The 20,865-nt window shown below is 43.5% G+C and overlaps 1 protein-coding gene across 1 annotated transcript in view; it reads left to right on the top strand.

Annotated features, from left to right (window-relative positions):
- LOC124711672 (40S ribosomal protein S3a) overlaps positions 1 to 18,146 on the top strand; it is a 38,049-nt gene extending 19,903 nt beyond the window's left edge. The window contains exon 6 of the mRNA XM_047241866.1: positions 17,961 to 18,146. Within this exon, the coding sequence (XP_047097822.1) occupies positions 17,961 to 18,101 (141 nt within the window). The 3' untranslated portion in view covers positions 18,102 to 18,146. The remainder of the gene's footprint in view (positions 1 to 17,960) is intronic.
- Positions 18,147 to 20,865: the final 2,719 nt, after the last annotated feature.

The raw sequence follows: 20,865 nt of genomic DNA, 5'->3' as shown, positions 1-20,865 counted from the left end.
CATAATCTTTTGAAACCTCCTTGGAAGGGTAGTATGGTATTTTGTCTGTGGTATATTGCCACCAAGCCATCATAAATTATGAACTGACGCAGATTGGTCATTACATTCCTTTTTGATGTAAGATCTTCTATATGTTGGTGCAGGCACTAAAACTACTGCAATTATATGTTCTATAAGCTCATATTTGTTCTCTTCCACAGCTTTAATTTCTGTAAATTTTCATTCAAAAGTTGCTGTGGGAGCTACTGCCTGTTGACCTGTGAATTGGAACATATGAAGTGTTAGTTCTTATTATATTGCTGTTGTTTTGAAAGATTCTCTTTGAATGAAGAGATCTGTTTAGAGTCCCTTAAATGTTCAGGATTCAGTTATTGATTCTCTGCAGTTAATTAACTTTTTGTGACCGCATTGTAGACGGCTCGTTTTCCAGTGTCACATATTTCACAATAATATGGTTATGTGGCAGTGTTTCTGTTAAATGCCCCTGGCTGTCTCTACTTGGGATGCAGCCTCTCCATCTTCCTGACGTCTCCCACGTTTCTACCCCCATTTTATGGCCTCTTGCATGAGCTTCTCTCTCTCTTCTGCTTCTGTGAAATTTCATCATTAAAGTCTGTATCGTGCTAACCTGCCTTTCCTTCATTCCTCGCATTTCTGATACATATGTGGGTCATTCCATGTCAGTTAACCAATTTGAGAACATGTTTCAGCTGATACTCTGATTTGGCTGAAATTTAGTACACCAATGCTACAAAATGTGGAACACTCATGTACAAAATTTTAAGTTCCCCTGCCAATTAGTTTCAGAATTATGGCTTGTGAAAGAAGGTGGCGTGACGCAGAAATTGCAATCCGCATCTGGCAATCTATCTTCAGACCCAACTTCAGGTCTTAATAACTTTAGGACTATTCCACACAGTCTGGTAAAAATTTTACCACCCAGTAACATCCGTTTAGAGAACACACTCCATGAATAAAAAACCAACATATTTCTGAAGGAAAATAAAAAACTCCAAAACGTGATTAAAAAAGTGATATGTTAAAAGGTACATATTGTAGGTGCTGTCTATGCCAAATATAATTTGCTCAAAAAGGGTATAAATTTTTTTGTGGTAAGCTTAATGTGGCCTAAACACACACAGAACTCCTCTTGCCCAAATCAGTCACACAGTTACATGCACATAAAAATACAAAGATTTGAAAAATTACCTGAAAAACATGGCTTTACTAAGTGTGGTAGCAGAAAAGGGACAAATGATATCCAAGCCAAATTTCAAACACTGCATAAGTAGACCATATTATATGTGGCAAAGTTTCAACTGGTTATTGCAAGGCATTTGTGTACAATAAAAGTTGACAGATTGACATGGTTAAGTTTCTTTTAACACAATTTAGCAAGTAATAGTGACGATGCAGACAGCTTGTTTCAGATAAAGCTGCAGGAATTGTTGGGAACCATTGGGCAACAATGGTAGTTTTCAGGGACAGAATGAGTCATTGTTAGGCAGGAACAACAAAGGAAACAAGCAACAATTACAGGTTTTTCATATTTTTAAGATTCTAGTTAAGACTGGTCAGTATTGTTGTGGAAAGTCAGTATGGAGGCAGAAGAGTGTACTAGTGGTGCTTTTGTTCAAACAAGTTGCACTATTGGTAGAGCACAAGCATCTGAATGTCGTAAAACAACATGTGGAACAAAATGTGGCATTCGCTTTGTACTGTATGATCTGGATGAATGGGCCAAGATTTGTTCGGTATACACCCTGTGGGCACAAGTACAGTTCCAGGAAACTTTTTTGTTTATATAATATGAAAGTGTTTCTGGATAACTATTCTTTCCTACAAAGAAGTTGTTTTGGTCCATTTCGGATTCATAAGAAGACAGTGAAGTGTAGCCTCAGAAAAATTGATATAAAATCAGTATTGAAAGTGAATCAGTGCATGGGACTTAACATGAAACCAGAACAAAAGTTATGTTCCAGGTGTGTTACACTGCTAAAAAGTGAAGCATATTCTGATAATTTACATGACAGTAACGAAGAGTATCAGCCATCCACAACCACAGCGGATGAGCAATTAAATACTTCAGTGACTGCTCTTGGTTTGTCTCCCATGAAGACACACAAAGTTGGGAAAAGACAGACCCAGCTATGCACAAAATAGCTGACACTAATAGTGGAAGAGGAAGAATTACCTGCTCCAAAGGAACAGAAATTATGACGGAAATGCTCTGATTTGGACAAAATTGTGCACGATTTGAAAGAAAACTGTGCCATATCCACACGCCAGAAAAGTAGCTATTTCTTAGCCTAGCAGCTTCCAGCTGGTCTATTGACTACACTGCAAAGGAATTCAGTGTTTTTACATATATGGTAAAGCAAGCTAGGAAAATAAAAGCAACCCAAGGACTGCTTCCAAAGCTTCAGCAGGCTCAGGGTAAGCAATTGCGTTCAGAAATAAAGGTGCTAGTGTTGGACTTTTATGAAAATAATGACTACAGCCGAATAATGCCTGGAAAAAAGACAATGTAATGGTGAAAATAGGAAATGTACGTGTACAAATGCAAAAAAGACTGTTTCTATGCAACATATCCTAACTATATGTAGAATTCAAGGAAAAGTATCCCAATAGCAAAGTGGGTTTATCATCTTTTTTCAATCTTCAGCCAAAATGGGTTGTGCCTGTAAGTGCAATGGGCACACACAATGTTTGTGTAGATGAGACCCATCAAAATGTTAAGCTGATGTTCGCTGCTATAAAGGATTCTGATCTGGATTACAAAGGTGCAATGAAGCTGCTAGTGCAGGGGCGGGCAGGAATCCTGCACATGTGCTGTGCACTTGCACGCGTGCAGTTAACAGGTGTTCTGCATGCACACAGGGGCAAGCTGCCCACCCGCTTGTCTCCCCTCCCCACCGTACCTTCTGTCCGCTCCTTCCTCTGTAATGTGTTTTGTTTCCTACCTTGCTTTATTGAAGGAAGGAATCAGGTTAGTAGGAGTGCTTGAAAGAAATCATGGCTTGAAAGAGTAAATTTTATTTTATTATCACAGGCGGAGTTTACAGCACGTTTAATATCTGGAACAAAATTTCTACACACAAACGCAAACAGTTACATAAATTTTCATCACTGATGTTTGCTATTAACCGAGACTTATTAATTCAGCAAATGGCTTTCCAGCTCTCGCTATATTAAGCGCAATCTTATAACTTGCGTATACCGCTGGGCTATTATTGTTGTTGTCGTCCTGAAAAATTGAAAACAGTGCTCCATAAAATGTTAAATCAGATGACATGATGAAAGAAAGTCGCAGATCTCTCGTGACAACAGCAACTACGACAGATCATCTAGTATCATCAGATAGCTCTTCTTAAGCTCAGTCAATTTCCTCATCCGCTCAGAATCCGACAATAAATTGTACTCGTTTTTGTGAAATTTATTATAATGGCCTTCAATACTAAACTTTCGCTGACCAGCGAGAATACTGCCACATATTAATCATTTCGAATTTTCACGATTTTGCACATGTAAAAAAGATTCTCCCGTTACTTTTAAAAGATGGCATTTCTCCATTCCATTTCCTTGTTTCACTCTGCATTTTCCGGTTCTTGAAATACAACGTTCACTACGTAGTGGTCGCTTCACATAAACGTCCGCAGCTTATCCTGGCACTACACTGCTGCAACCTGCTGGCTGTTGCCACTGCCCCGGTCGACGATCGCACGCAAGCAGCGCACGTGCAGCGCTGTGCGCTCATGAGCCGCATGCAACGTTTGCCTGCCCCTGTGCTAGTGTGTGACATCAGTGCATGATAACACAGGTGTGAAAAGTGTCCTGGTAAGGCAAATCTTGCAGAACACATGAACAATAAACTTCAGGTCAACTCCTTATGGATGACAATGAACTTGTTTATTATAAACAATGGACACGTGGATCGCACAAGTTTTGAAACAAAGCAGAGTGCAGTGGAAGATTTTGTTGAAATGTGTTGCCAAAAAATGGACAAACTGACCACACACAGCTTCACAGCAACAGCACAATTGGCTCATCTCCAGTTATGTAAGGATAACTTGAAAAAAGTTGAAATTACAGTAATACTAGACTTTTCTAAAAATTATACATTTATAGTTCAAGATGCTGTCCAAGGATATCATTGGGACAACAGTGAAGCAACTCTCCAGCCATTTGCGATGTACTGTAGAGGTGAATCAGGTGATGTGTCTGTCATGAACCTGTGCGTTTTTAGTGACTGTTTAATTCATGATGCCATTGCAGTTCATGCCCCCATTCGCACGGTCATGGCGTATGTGAAAAACAAGCCGCCTCACATACATTTTGCGAAATACTTCAGTGATGGCGCAGCTAGTCTGTACAAAAACTGTTAAAATCTCAATTTATGCATGCATTACCATGATTTTCAGGTTCACGCAGAATGGAATTTTTTCGCAACAAGTGATTGTAAAAAAGTATGTGATGGTATTGGTGCTTCCATTAAGCACATGGCATCAAGAGCTAGTCTGCATCACCCTACAGGTGGTAACATTCTAACACCTCTTCAGTTATTTACCTGGGTATAGAAAAAGATCTCTTTCATACAATCATTCTGTTTCGAAGGATGAGGTGAAATCAGTCGAAGAGTTGCTAAAAAGCAGTCTAGAACACGTTAAAACTGTTGCAGGCACAAGGAGCCATCATCACTTCTCTCCAGCGGACTCTTTAACAATGTGCAGATGAGCAGACTGCCCAGTTATAACTATAGGTTCCTGCACAACATGAGTCTTCAGTGTGTGACTCAGGATTGAGAAGCAAAAACAGCAACATACAACCAGGTTGCTATGTTATTGCTGTTTATGATGACAAATGGCACTTAGGATGTGTTGCAGAGTGCTGTGAAGCAGAAGGTGATGTATTTGTGAACTTCATGGCACCGGCAGGACAAGCAAGATCATTTCATTGACCACGTTTGGCAGACAGGTGTTGGATTCCTTTTGAACATATTGTTATGACAGTTCCAGTTCCTACTACAGTGTCAGGAAGACATTACAATTTGCCACTCAATGTACAGAGTACAGTAGCTGAAGTGTGGGAGAACTTCTGTTTGAAGTAAAATTGACTGGTTTTTAGCAGGTAAGGTGCAGTAAACATTAATGATAGGTTGTGCTAATCTGTCTAAATGTTGTTGCTTAGTGATAAAACAGTTGTGGGAGAGGATAAGAGGCAGAACAGTTTACAATACATTTTTACAAAATTGTGTTGTGGAACAATGGCCACATCACCAAATACATCCGTGAACTTGAATTGTACACAAATGTTTTGCAATAACATGCTGAAATTTTGAGATATACCATTATGGTCTACTTATGCAGTGTGTGAAATTTGGCTTGGATACCACTTGTCCCTTTTGTGCTACCACACTTCGAAAATCCATGTTTTTCAGGTAATTTTTCAAATCTTCGTATTTTTGTGTGCATGTAACTCTGTGTGACTGATATGGGCAAGATGAGATCTGTGTGTGTTTAGGCCACATTAAGCTTACCACAAAAAAAATTTATACCCCTTTTGAGTGAATTATATTTGGAATAGAGGGCACCTACAGTATGTACCTTTTAACGTATTACATTTTTTAATCACATTTCGGTATTTTTTATTTTCCCTCAGAAATATGTTGTTTTGATTCATGGAGTGTGTTCTCTAAATGGATGTTACTGGGTTGTAAAAATTTCACTGGACTGTGTGGAATAGTTCCAAAGTTATTAAGACCTGAAGTTGGGTCTGAAGATAGATTGCCAGATGTGGGTTGCAATTTCTGCGTCACGCCACCATCTTTCACAGGTCATAATTCTGGAACTAATTGACAGGGGAAACTAATACTTTGTACACAAGTGTTCCACACATGGTAGAATTAGTGTACTGAATTTCAGTCAAATTTGAGACTGAGCTGGAGCCCCTGGTTGAACTGACATGGAATGACCCATGTGGTACTGGAGTATATTGCTTGGTATAAAATTTGCTTACTGATTGGTGGTACATTGTTGCATCATACTAAGATTCTTATTCCACAGTAATCCATGTGCTCGCTTTCCGCTTTCACTAATATAACTTAGCATTCGTGCCATTGTCTTCTATTCCCACTCCCCAGGCAGTTGAAACTTCACTGTCTGTAGTCCTTGCCCTATAATACACTGCCTGATAGAAAAGTGAGGTGGCTAAAAGGGGAGGAACTCAAAAGATTGAGACAGTATGAGATTTTACATGCGGCAGTACAGTCTCACTCAAAGTATGACGTTGCATTGATTTACTTGGGAAGTGTCATAAGCCCATTTTATTCTTTCCTGAGGCAAGATGGCCCACAGCTATTATAAGTGGTGCTCGATATTCTGGTGCTGAGGTGACGATAGCTTCGTTGGTGGTCCCGCACGTTCTACTGGATAATAACTGATCTCACCGGCCATGGAAGCACTCATCAGTAACACAGTTCAGAGATGCAAGTGTCGTGTCTACGAGCATTGTTCTGTCGAAAAGTGGCACCACACTATTCTCTTAGTAAAGGTAACACGTGTGAATCTGGGATATTCGTGACATACTTTTGTCACCCGTTTCTACAATAGCTACCTATGGTGGTGACCTGAAGTCATATCTGATGGCTCTGCACACGATGACCCCAGGAGTAACAGTCTCTCTCCAAAACATGAAAGAATTTAACCTCTAGCTAGGTTGTCACCATACTTGTCATTGATGGCCCTCAGGGATTGTGGAGTACACACGTTCATTGCTGAACACGATATGATGCCATTCATTAGCAGTCCATGCTCCTGTTACAGTACTGCTCCAGTTTCTGCTGTTTACATTGTGGTTTTAATAGCAGCCTGTGCATGGGACTGTTACTCCGTAGTCCAGCTGCTGCTAGTCTCTGACCAATGGTGTGGGATGACACAGCGTGCAAGGTGCCCATTAACTGTTCTCGGATAGTGGCCATGGATTTGATGGAGTTAAGATGTTCGTTGCACAATGTGACGATTCTCTGATGTTTACTGGAACTTTGATAAGTGTGCTGACCTCAAGTTTTTGTGCAGTCAAACAGGCCACTATCGCATTTGGATACCCTACAAATCCTGGATGTTATCCAGTTCGATGCGGTGGCCAAATGGAGACCCACAATGAGGCCACTTTCAAATTTTCAGGTACAGATAACACTCTCACATCAGTACACAGCATATCTGTTACGCAGTGATCACTCATTATTAGGGCCCGGATTTTAATAAGTCATACTTTTTTCTGACCTATAGGGTGAATTTTAGAACAATTAATACATAAATCTAGGCACTTTAGTGTCGAAAAATGTATTTTGATTGTGCATATAGTCATATTTCAACAAATTTTAGTTATGTCATATTGCGGCTAACTTTTAATATAATAGGTCATATTTCTGTCAACTTTTGCCAAATATGTATATACCGTTTTTCTCGTATCTTAACGGGACACACAAATAAGAAAATAAGTATGTTGCCCACGAGACAATATTTAACGTGCTATTATGAAAGATAAACAGATAAATTAGTACACAGCTTTACTTCTCAGGACTGTAGCAGAAAACCGGTGTACCACAACAGTGGTTTCCCGAACATAAAACATTGTTGCGCAGAGTCGACAGTATGCTCTCAGAACCAACAAAGGAGGCTTCTGCCGTAATAATCATTGCAGTCTCACAGGTGTTTCCAGTAACCAGTTTGAATACAGCCTTTGCCTTGTTCAACTTGCCTAAAGCAATGTGCTCAGACAGTGCGAAGTTGCGAGGATATGTTGGAGAATTTGGAGAGAAGTTCTTTAGTATTGATGGGATAATATTATTTTGTAAACTGTGTGAAGTTGAAGTTAGTGCAGAAAAGTGCTTTATTGTGCAACAACACTGTAATACTGCTAAACTCGGCAGTTGTGTGAAACGAAGTGCTGAAAATAACAGCAAGCAAACGCTGTTATTTGAACAGACAAATCAGTCGTCAACCGGATTTGTGAGAGATGGTGTCCTGCAACATCTCATTGGAAAAGCTGAAGAATCCATGCTTCAGACAGTTCTTGGAGAAGTACAAAACACATCCAGTTGCAGGTGAATCTACACTGAGAATGAACTATTTATCCGTATACTACAATGATGTGCTCAACAAAATACAAATTACTATTGCTGAGCAAAAGATCTGGCTGTCGATAGGTGAAACTACGGAGATTAGTGGGTGATACATTGCAAATGATGTTGGTGTTCTAAAAGTTGATGGCCCTGTAGATATGTTCATACTTACGTGTGATCATCTCGATAGAGTAAACAATTTGACTATTGCTATTTTGTTTGACAACTCCATGAAGCTACTGTGGCCGGATGGTGTGAAGAGACAGTTTTGCTGCTTGTAACAGATGGTGCTTCATATATGGCTAAAGCAGCCAAAACCCCCAGGGGATCCACAACTCTTTTGTGGATACGTGTGTAGCGAGCACGGGGCCCCGAGCTAATGTGGCCTTCCTTCCTTTCCGGGCTGCATACCTTCCCTTTCCGCATCCTTCCCCATCCCCTGTCTTCGCCCCCCCCCCCCCCCTCCCTCACCTCTGGCTCTTTCCTTCCCTTTCTCCCCCTCTGGGAGTATGGTTTGTGCCTACGTCCGGAGGCGGACGCTTGTAAATGTACCGCATTCTTCGCCTTCCTTGCTTGTATGTCTTCTTCCTTCCTTTGTCCTTCTCTTTTCCTTATCTCTTCTCTTTACCCTTTTCTCCGCTGCGGCGTTTGAGACCCCCTCTTCTTTCCTTTCCCTTTCTTTCTTCCTCCCTGTGCGTGTCTGAAGGCCGACCCACGCACTTCCATGCGTAGCCGGTGACGGGGTAACGCGTAATTCCCCGCCCCGAGTAGACAGGTAGGACACGTACGTATCCCCTGGTAACGGCCAGGCCCAGGGAGGGGTGATTACCCGAGCTGATACCTTCCGAAAGTGCCGATTGGTCCCTCCGTCCGTTTGTCGGGAGGTGCGACCTGAGGTGTGAACAATCACCTAAGGCGGGTGTGCCCTCGGTGAGGTCCCCCACAAGGGAGGAGCGCGCCATCGGAGACGCCGGTAATCACGGGGGATTCTTCCGCAATGGTTTCCTCACCTTCCACTATGTCTGCTCACAAACGTAAGTTCACTGAGTCTCAGCCACAGACGGTTCTTCCATCGTTGCCACAGTTCCTTGTTGTTTCTCGGTCTGACGAAGGTCATGACTTTTCCACGGTCAACCCTTTCATTATTCAGAAAGGTGTCGACGCAATTGCGGGTCCTGTAAAGTCTTGTTCCAGATTACGGAATGGCACCCTGTTGTTAGAAACACACAGTGCCCTCCAGGCTCAAAAATTGCTGCGTACTTCTCTGCTCCACACCTTCCCTGTCCGGGTGGAACCGCACCGTACCTTAAATTCCTCGCGTGGAGTCGTTTATACCCGCTCCCTCGATGGATTGTCTGACGAAGAAATTCAGCACTACCTGTCTGACCAGGGCGTCACGGCTGTTCATCGGGTTATAAAAAGGGTTGACTCGAACATCATTCCAACCCGCACTGTCTTCTTGACATTTGACAAAGTTCAACTCCCATCAAAAATCAAAGCAGGCTATGAGATAATTTCCGTTCGCCCTTATGTCCCAAACCCTACGCGTTGCTATCGATGTCAGCGGTTCAATCACACCAGCCAGTCCTGTTCCAATCCGCCAAATGTGTTACGTGTGGCAAGGATGCCCATGAGGGTGCTTGTCCACCTCCATCCCCTCGCTGCATCAACTGTATGGGTGACCACGCTGCTTCCTCTCGAGATTGCCCCATTTTTAAAGACGAAAAGCTCATTCAGGAAATCAGAGTGAAGGAAAAGGTGTCGACCTTTGCTGCTCGAAAGTTACTCGCCAGTCGACAGCCCACCGTGCCTCAGAAAGGAAAATACAACACTGTCCTTGCTTCTCCTCGGCCAACAAAGGAGGCGGCCACGCAGACTTGCGACGTCACCTTTAGTACCACGGTCGTCAGATCGGCCAGCGCAAAGATCGCCCGTTCAACCTCACCACTTTCGCCTGCCCACTCTATGGCTCACCCTTCGTCGGGTTCTGCTAAATCTCGAGCCCAAAAGTCAGACACCAAGACTTCGAAAAAAGAGCATACTCGTGAAGAGTTTTTACGTACCGCAACTTCACAACCATCGGTTCCTCCTTCATCTAAACATCATACTTCCAAGAAGGCTACGAAGAAACACAGTTCTTCTCCTTCTCCGCCAAGGCGTGTCCCATCTACAGCACCACCTGGCGGAAATCGCCCTCGGCCGTCTTCTGTGTCGCCGAGGCGCACTGCTGGTGGCCGGTCAACTGGCCGATCGTTGGTGGCAGGAGCTGCTCCTGACCAACCTATGGATCAGGATCTTCTGCCTTCGACTGAATGCCATTCCATGCTGTCGGTCGCAAGCTCTGAGCAGTCGTTGAGTTGACAGCACCCTTGGTCACGTTCCTCCATTTTCTGTTCACCCTATGTCCATTATCCACTGGAATATCCGCGGCATTCGAGCCAATCGGGATGAATTGTCGATCCTCTTACGATCCTACTCGCCGGTCATCTTCTGTCTTCAGGAAACAAAGCTGCGTCCCCATGACCGCTTTGTTCTCCCCCCATTTTCAGTCCGTCCGATTCGATCTCCCCTCTGTTGAAGGCACTCCAGCCCATGGAGGACTCATGATTCTGCTCCATGATACTCTCCATTATCACCCAATCCCCTTAAACAGTTCCTTCCAAGCTGTCGCCGTCCGTCTTTCCCTTTCTGGATACACGTTCTCTCTTTGTACGGTATACATTCCATCGTCCACACCAATGGCACGAGCTGATCTCCTTCATCTTCTTGATCAGCTTCCACCCCCCTATTTGCTGGTTGGGGACTTCAATGCCCACCACCCGCTTTGGGGATCTCCACATCCTTGTCCACGTGGCTCACTATTGCTAGACGTCTTCCACCAAGCGGATCTAGTCTGCCTCAACACTGGGGTCCCCACATTTTTGTCTGCCTCCACGACAAATTTATCTCATTTGGACCTTGCGGTCGGTACTGTTCCGCTAGCTCGGCGCTTTGAATGGTTCGCCCTTGATGATACCCACTCGAGTGACCACTTTCCATGTGTTCTTAGACTGCAGCCTCAACTGCCATATATGCGCTCGCGCCGCTGGAAGTTTGCCCAAGCCGATTGGACACTTTTTTCGTCTCTAGCGACATTCGATGACCGTCGCTTTCCCAGCGTCGGCGATGAGGTCACACATGTTACCGACGTTATTCTCACAGCTGTGGGACGTTCAATACCACGCACCTCCGAATTGCCCCGGCGCCCCCCCAGTTCCTTGGTGGAACGAGGCATGCCGTGACGCAATACGTGAGCGGCGACGTGCTCTTCGCATTTTCCGTCACCATCCAACTTTGGCCAACTGTATCCGATATAAGCAGCTCCGTGCGCGATGCCGTCGCGTCATCCGCGATAGCAAGAAGGCAAGCTGGAAATTCTTTATTAGCTCATTTAACACCTTCACTCCCTCCTCGGAAGTTTGGAGTCGGCTTCGACGGTTCTCAGGCGCGCCTAGTTTCTCCCCGGTCTCTGGGCTCACTGTCGCACATGATACCTTAGTGGACCCCGTCGCAATTTCTAACTCATTGGGTCAGCACTTTGCTGAGATTTCGAGCTCTTCAAATTACCCGCCAGCGTTTCTCCCGAAGAAACTTGCAGCGGAAGTGCGACATCTTGCTTTCTCCTCTCAAAATCATGAAAGCTACAATAGTGTTTTCTCCATGCGGGAACTCCAACATGCCCTCTCTTCTTCTCGCTCCTCCGCCCCAGGACCGGATGGTATCCATGTCCAAATGTTGCTGCATTTATCAACCCATAGCCTGCGTTACCTCCTTCGCCTTTATAATCGAATTTGGACAGACAGTACCTTTACCAGGCGATGGCGGGAAGCTATTGTCGTTCCCGTTCCGAAACCTGGAAAGGACAAACATCTCCCCTCTAGCTATCGCCCCATTTCTCTCCCGAGTAGTGTCTGTAAGGTTTTGGAGCGTATGGTGAATTACCGTTTAGCTTGGTGGCTGGAATCGCGCAGTCTTTTAACACCAGCCCAATGCGGATTCCGAAAGCATCGTTCTGCCGTTGACCATCTTGTTGCTCTCTCCACTTATATGATGAACAATTTTCTCCGGAAACGCCAAACGGTAGCAATATTTTTTGATCTGGAGAGAACATACGATACCTGTTGGAGGACAGGCATCCTCCGCACACTGTTCTCTTGGGGCTTTCAAGGCCGGCTGCCCCTTTTTCTTCGCGAATTAATGGCAGAGCGCACATTTAGGGTGCGGGTGAACACTACTCTCTCCCGTACTTTCTCCCAAGAAAACGGGGTACCCCAGGGCTCCGTGCTGAGTGTTGTACTGTTTGCTATCGCCATTAATCCAATTATGGATTGTCTCCTTCCTGATGTCTCGGGATCCCTCTTTGTGGACGATTTTGCGATCTACTACAGCTCTCAACGGACCAGCCTTCTTGAAAAACGTCTTCAAGGATGTCTCAATCGCCTCCACTCGTGGAGCATCGAAACCGGCTTCCGTTTCTCACCCAGTAAGACCGTTTGTGTTAATTTTTGGCGACGTAAGGAGTTTCTTCCGCCCTCCTTACATCTAGGTCCTGTCAACCTTCCGTTTTCCAACGTCGCTAAATTCTTGGGTCTTATGTTTGACAGAAAACTGTGCTGGTCCTCCCACGTTTCGTATCTTTCGGCTCGCTGTCTGCGTTCCCTTAACACCCTCCGTGTCTTGAATGGTACCTCCTGGGGAGCGGACCGAGTGGTCCTTCTCCGCCTCTATCGCGCCTTAGTGCGCTCGAAATTGGACTATGGAAGCATAGTCTACTCCTCTGCTCGGCCGTCTATTCTTCGGCGTCTCGACTCTCTCCACCACCGTGGATTACGTTCAGTGTCTGGAGCTTTTTACACCAGCCCTGTGGAAAGCCTTTATGCTGAGACTGCTGAACCTCCGCTGTCCAATCGGCGGGCAGTCCTTCTGAGTCGTTACGCTAGCCATCTGTCTTCCATGCCTGCTAATCCAGCCCATGACCTTTTTTTCGACGCCTCCTTTGATGTCGGGTATGCAGGCCGCTCCTCCTCCCTCCTACCCCCGGGAGTCCGCTTCCGTCAACTGCTCCATTCTCTTTCCTTCCGCTTTCCTAAAACCTTCTTGACAACTTGGGGTACAGCACCGCCTTGGCTCCGTCCCCGGATCGACTTGCTCAGAGACCGATGTCAATTTCCCAAGGATGGTACCCCTACACTTGTTTACCGTCGGGCATTTGCTGCTCTATGTGCACAAATGACGGAAGCCACATTTATTTACACAGATGGCTCGAAAACATCGTTAGGTGTAGGGAGTGCCTATATTGTTGGCGACACCCCAAATCACTTTCAGCTTCCCGACCAGTGTTCGGTTTATACTGCGGAGCTTTACGCTATTCTCCAGGCTGTCCACTACATCCGCCGCCATCAGCGGATACAGTACGTAATCTGCTCAGATTCTCTCAGCGCTCTCCTCCAAGCTCTTTACCCTGTGCACCCTCTGGTCCACCGGATTCAGGACTGTCTGCGCTTGCTCCACCTGGGGGCGTCTCAGTGGCGTTCCTCTGGCTCCCGGGACACGCTGGTATCTGTGGGAATGAGGCGGCCGATATAGCAGCCAAGGCTGCAGTCTCTCTTCCTCGGCCAGCTATTCAGTCTCTTCCGTTTACCGATCTCCGGAGCGGTTTATGTCGCCAAGTTGCTCAATAATGGCATGCGCATTGGTCAACACTTCCCCATAATAAATTGCGGGAAGTGAAAGCCCTTCCTTGCGCTTGGACCTCTTCCTCCCGAACGCGTCGTCGGGAGGAGGTAATTTTAGCTAGACTCCGGATAGGGCACTGTCTTTTTAGCCATCGACATCTTTTAAGCGGCGATCCTCCCCCACTCTGTCCCCACTGCTCTCAGCTGTGGACGGTCAGACACCTTTTAATTGAATGCCCCTATTTTACTCCGTTACGCTCCCGTCTACAGCTATCGCCTGATCTATCGTCGATTTTAGCAGATGACACGCGCTCAGCTGACCGCGTTCTACAGTTTATTAGTGACAGTGAAATGACGTCAGTCATTTGAACCCTTTTTTGGGGACAACCAACCCCTTTTTATAGTGGATTTTTAAGCATTCCTTCTGCCTTTAGTTTCTCAAATTTTATGACTTTGTTCCCATTGCTGCTGATTTTAAATTTCGTTTTTTTTCTGTTTCCTACATCACGGGCTGGGCGCTAATGACCATAGAAGTTTTGCGTCCTAAAACCACACAAAAAAAAAATAAAGCAGCCAAAGGGCTTCAGATTCTCTACCCCAGCATGGTGTACGCCACTTGCCTTGCACATGCATTGCACAGAGTTGCCGAAGAGGTGCTATCAAATTACCCTGTTGTGGACAAATTAATTTCCTGTGGCAAGAAAATCTATGTGAAGGCTCTGCTACGGGTGCAGAAATTGAAGGAACAAGCACCTTCAACGCCCCTCCCACCTAAACCTGTTCTTACACAGTGAGGTTCTTGGCTTAATGCTGCTGAGTATTACTGCACCAACTACACCCAAATAAAGAATCTTCTGTGAGCTTGATAGCAATGAATCAAGTACCAACAAAATTGTGAAAGAAGTTTTTACAGATATTTCATCTAGAAACTTGGCATACATCAACGCCATTTTTTCAGTGATATCAAAAACCATCAAACGACTGGAAGCTGTTGGCACTCAGCTGTGTGAGGCCCTGAGTATTGTGCAACATGTGCAGTGTGTGTTGGGTCGAGCCCGTGGTCATGTGGCTGACAAAGTGAAAACCAAATTGGAAAGTGTTCTCCAACGGAATCCTGGATATTCAACACTGTACAAAATTAGTGACAGTCTTTCAGGGAATGCTGCAACATTTGAAGGTACTGAAACAAAGCTGAACTCCAGTGACCTGGTTGCCTTCAAATATGCTTGTGACGTCTTGTGAAGTGGAGAGGAGCTTTTCCAGGTACAAAACTATCCTCAGTAACCGTAGATCTCTGACAATGGAAAACCTGAAAATGCACATTGTGATCCAGTGCAACTTTCCAGTTACTAAAGATTGACATACGATATTAAATAATGTGATACACTTTATGTACTATGTAGAAATAAAAACATTGTTTTAATCTTTCGATAGATGATCTTTTCACCGTGCTTTGTGTTTAGAAAATAAAACATTCAGGCATTCAAAAACTTAGTGGTGCAAATTAGCCACAAACCTTACAGAAAGAAAGAACCATACTTGCAATGTTTTGAGAAGTGAATTTCGTATTACTTTATGGTGAATAAAAAATTAAATAAACAAACAGTGCTTTAAATAAACTTCTATTAAGTCATATTTTATTTTTTTAAGGTGATATTTGTGTACGTTTTAGGTTATAAATGCTTGCATATTTCATTGTTTTTAGGTAAATCAAAATCCGGGCCCTACTCAGAATCAGATACTGTTCATGCTCCTTATATATATCCTACTAGGTGTGGTAACGATTATGAACATGACCCTCTGGTGGCGTGCAGATGTGGGTGTGCACATGCACGCTCCCATACCAGGTTACGAGGGTTGGAACTTAAATAGTAGCAACTGTTTATTCACAACTGATACAAAAGAGTTACATGTTTGTGCTTGTTACTGTCCTTCAAAGTAGTCACCAGTGTTGTGTAGAACCTGTTGCCAGCGATGTGGAAGGCGTAGTATACAGTTAGCAGAGGCTGTTCTGCCGATGGTGTGAATTGAGTGGTCTACTGCCTGTCGAATCTCTGGAATAGTTCTGAAGTGAATGCCACGAAGTGGTTCCTTTATCCTCAGTATCAAATAAGTCACAAGGCTTTAAGTCCAGGGAGTATGGTGTATGGTACAGTACTTCCCAGTCCCCTTGACAGAACAGAGCAGCCACAGCTTGCGCTGTATGCACCCACGCATTGTCGTGCAAAATGATGGGTAGGTTGCACATAAAGGGTCGCCACTTCTTTCACAAAGCTGGTCACAGGTGATGCTCCAAAAATGAGCAGTAATACTGTGCATTCGCTGCCTGCTGTAGAGGAAAGTAATGCGTTAGGATAACATCATCACAGTCATACACGAGAATCACCATAATTTTCACTATACTGGGGCTCTGAAGCACTTTAGACTTTTGCGGTGACCCATAATGACGCCATTTGTCGGATTGGCATTTGTTTTGGCTCGTATGGTGTGACCCCTGTCTCATCCAGTGTTACAATACGGTGTAAGAAAGCCTCTCCTTCGTGCTCATAGTGCACCAAGTGCGTCCGAGCGTCGTAACGCATCCATTTCTGTCAAGTCGTGCGGAATCCATTGTGATGCAATTTTTCACATGCCCAGGCATTCCTTCAGGATTCGAAGCACAGTTGTATGTGCGCTAATTTGGTTTCGTGGGTGAGCTCACGAATCGTATAGGGTCTATTACTAATGCGACAACAGCATGCACTTCTTCAGAGACGCAAGAACGACGTGCCCGGTGTGTTACTGCGTCAGTTGTAGGCTTTTACCCAATGTGCCACTGTTCTGTACGGCAATGCCGATTCCCCGCACACCTTTTGAATACCTTGATGACACTGTCGTGCTGTATGCCCTCTGGCACACTCACTCTTTAGCCAACTCAGTTGTTCCTGTTTTGAAAACATAGTGACACAGTTACGTTGGATCACTTGCTCACAAGTGACTGAGTTTCCCTCAATTGTGCGCACACTGGTGATGTGGGACAGACGAGTCCATTTGCTTGGAGGTAAGTTAGGTATGTCGACAATGTGTGCTATGAGTGGCAATAGTAGATTCCGTTGCATAGTCTCTCTACAGCACTGTTGCCATTATTTAAGTTCCAACCTACATGCATTGACAGCAGGTTGCCTTTTGTGGCGCTTCACTCTTCGTGTCGGAGTGTATCTAATACTGTAGTGTGGCTGTGGTTCTTTGATGAGTTGTATGCTATAGATTCATTAAAACGGTCAGCAGTTACTCTATCATTGTTCCATGCTGTGTGTGAAGTACTTTACTTTGCATTTAGGAAGTTGCTGCTCTTCCTTCTCTTTCAGAGGAAGGCAGTTCACAGCAGTGCAGCCGTTCTGCGACTAAAATTTCCATAGTGTTGAAGTTTCCAGTCTTATTTAAATGGTGCCTACCTGTGATTGCTGGGGTGACTGTTAGTTGTGCACTGATATTGCCTAGGGCATGCCATACTGTGGTTAATGTTCAGTTGAGAATGCTCGGAAAACTTGTTTGCATATGATAAATTTTGCAGATAATGAAATGAAATGTTTTAGGACAACAATATGAGAGCACATATGGGCAAAAGGCGTAAAAAGATAAACGAAACCTTTGTAAATGGTGTGAGTTTGAAGTGTTCTCAATATATTCATATGCAGTAGAAAATAAAATGTCGTGTAAGAGATACTGGTTGTGATGTCATTGTGCAATAAACTCAGTGGAGAGAAGCGAGGTATTAATAATGACCTGTACTGCTGTTGAGGATTCCTCTAAATCTGTGACAGTCTTGTCTTAACATTGCCAGTTGAGATATTCAGACCATTATTTATGCATACCTATGTGTTGTGCTCTAGTACATAAAAACTATTGTGATTGTAGTACCTCATTCATAGTTTTGCTTTTTGTGTATTTTACTCATTAGTTTGTTCCACATTCTGGGACCAAAATATTTGATTCTTTGAAGAATTAATTTAAATGACTTCTAGTTTAAGCCACTTTTAATGCTTGAAAATTGTTAATTTGACACCATGTAAATAATGTCTCCTGTTTGGATTCTTTCAGAATTTGTATTGGGAAATTGCTCATTGGTGCACTTTGTGTTGCAGGTGAAAGTTTTGAAGAAACCTAAGTTTGACTTGTCTAAACTGTTAGAACTCCACGGTGATGGCAAGGGTGGCAGTGATGAGCCTGGTGCTAAAGTTGACCGGCCTGAGGGTTATGAGCCACCTGTTCAGGAGTCTGTATAAGGTTTTGTATTATGTTGGAGTGAATCAATAAAACATGAAAACTGACATTGTTGTACTGTTTTTTCCCCTCTTTTGTCACTAGATGTTTTGAGTTTACATGTAAACATGTAATTTTAAATAACCTGGTTATTTGGTGTAGAGTATATAAAATTGTTATAAGGAGTGCAGAAACAGGAAACAAACAAGAAATGTGGCTCAGAAATGAACATATGTGTCTAGCAGTGCTTGCTGCCTGCTTTAAGAATGAATGTGTTGTCAATAAAAAGTTGAATTGCTATGTAGCTGGCTGGAAGGATAGTCCGTAAAGTACTTTCATATTAATGACAGTATGGAATTACAGAAAACACTGTATTTCATTCTATAGATATTTCTCCATATAAGGGATAAATTTTCACAAATAAAGTGATTCACATAGTAACCTTTAAACTATCATTCACGTGATAAATCTTCTAACCTTCTGGTCTGCATCTGTTCAGTAGAAATTCTTAATGGATTAAGGTGTGCAGAATAAGTAACAGTGTTGAAACAACTTCGTTGTTGTTGTGGTGGTCTTCGGTCCTGAGACTGGTTTGATGCAGCTCTCCATGCCACTCTATCCTGTGCAAGGTTCTTCATCTCCCAGTACTTACTGCAACCTACATCCTTCTGAATCTTCTTACTGTATTCGTCTCTTGGTCTCCCTCTACAATTTTTACCCTCCACACTGCCCTCCAGTGCTAAATTTGTGATCCCTTGAGGCCTCAGAACATGCCCTACCAACCGGTTCCTTCTTCTTGTCAAGTTGTGCCACACACTCCTTTTCTCCCCAAATCTATTCTATACCTCCTCATTAGTTGTGTGATCTACCCATCTAATCTTCAGCATTCTTCTTAGCACTATGTTTCGAAAGCTTCTACTCTCTTCCTGTCCAAACTATTTATCGTCCACATTACACTTCCATGCATGGCTACACTCCATACAAATACTTTCAGAAACGACTTCCTGACACTTAAATCTATACCCGATGTTAACAAATTTCTCTTCTTCAGAAACACTTTCCTTGCCATTGCCTGTCTACATTTTATATCCTCTCTACTTCGCCCATCATCAGTTATTTTGGTCCCCAAATAGCAAAACTCCTTTACTACTTTAAGTGTCTCATTTCCTAATCTAATTCCCTCATTATCACCCGACGTAATTAGACTACATTCCATTATCCTTGTTTTGCTTTTGTTGATGTTCATCTTGTATCCCCCTTTCAAGACACTGTCCATTCCGTTCAACTGCTCTTCCAGGTCCTTTGCTGCCTCTGACAGAATTACAATGTCATCGGCGAAACTCAAAGTTTTTATTTCTTCTCCATGGATTTTAATACCTACTCCGAATTTTTCTTTTGTTTCCTTTACTGCTTGCTCAATATACAGATTGAATAACATCGGGGAGAGGCTACAACCCTGTCTCACACCCTTCTTAACCATTGCTTCCCTTTCATGTCCCTCGACACTTAAAACTGCCATGTGGTTTCTGTACAAATTGTAAATAGCCTTTCGCTCCCTATATTTTATCCCTGCCACCTTCAGAATTTGAAAGAGTGTTCCAATCAATTTTCCTCTTTCCCGTTCCTCTTTCCCGCGCATTTTGTCGAAGATGTACCCGTGTCCAGTAGTGCACATGTAGTAACCTCGGTAGTGCAAAGTGTTCTGCTTGGACGTGTGTTGATGCATATTGTCGTAGTGTTTTGATTCAGGGCTTTGTTTTTAAACATGGCCAAAATATATAACTCAATCTTCTTAAAACTATTTTCTGTAAAGTTTCCGTGCATTATCACGTCGAGGAAAGGCCCGTTCGCCTTTTGTACAGTTTGCCGATATTTGTGTATCACATGGTGGAAAAAGTGAAGTTTCCAAACATGTGGAAACAATAAAGCACCGAGACAATTCAAAGTGCGTCAGTAACAATAAAAAACTGGAATTCAGCGACAAAAGTGAAAGTGACGGAGTGATAAATGCTGAATGTTTATTTACATCTTTTATTTTAGGATATAATTTGCCGATTAATAAAGCTGACCATGCGAGTCACCTGTTCCGGAAAATGTTCACGGATAGCAGTATAGCGAAAAAATACAGCTGCGGCAATTATCGGAGAAATGGCAAAAAAGGAAAAAGAAGAAATCGTAGACAGTTCGAAAAAATGGCCATTTTCTATTGCAATGGACGGTAGTAACAAGGGATACTAATTTATATCCCATAGTTGTTACCGTTTATAATCAGACGACCCAAAAAATTGAAAGTACCTTTTTATCTCTCCCCAACTTAAAAGGAGATTCCACTGGTGTCAACATAGGAACACTTCTTCTCACCACGCGGAAGGAATGTAACATTCCACTCAGTAACTGTTTGTCAATAGGTTGTGACAATGCTCCTGTAATGGTTGGAATAAAAAACGGAGTTGCAGGTCTCTTGAAAAATCATATGCCTAACGTCTTCGTTGTTGGTTGTCCCTGTCATTTTTTAAATTTGGCAGCAGAAAAGGGAGCTTCATGTCTGCCATTCCAGATTGATGACTGCTTACTGGACATATATTATTTTCTGCAAAAGAGTACAAAGAGAAAGGAGAAACTGAAAGAATTTCAGAAATTATATGATGTCGAGATGAAGAAAATATTGAAGCATGTGTGCACCCGTTGGCTTTCTGTGAGCAAATGTTTACTTCGGTTACTGGAACCGTGGAGGCCTTTGGCCAGCCTGCTCAATTATGAAGTGAAGTCTGGTAAGAATGATCAGCT

The sequence above is a fragment of the Schistocerca piceifrons genome, chromosome 8, assembly GCF_021461385.2.
Source record: "Schistocerca piceifrons isolate TAMUIC-IGC-003096 chromosome 8, iqSchPice1.1, whole genome shotgun sequence".
Classification (NCBI taxonomy): domain Eukaryota; kingdom Metazoa; phylum Arthropoda; class Insecta; order Orthoptera; family Acrididae; genus Schistocerca; species Schistocerca piceifrons.
Note: the sequence above shows the minus strand (reverse complement) of the source record. Positions and strands in the feature narration are given on the sequence as shown.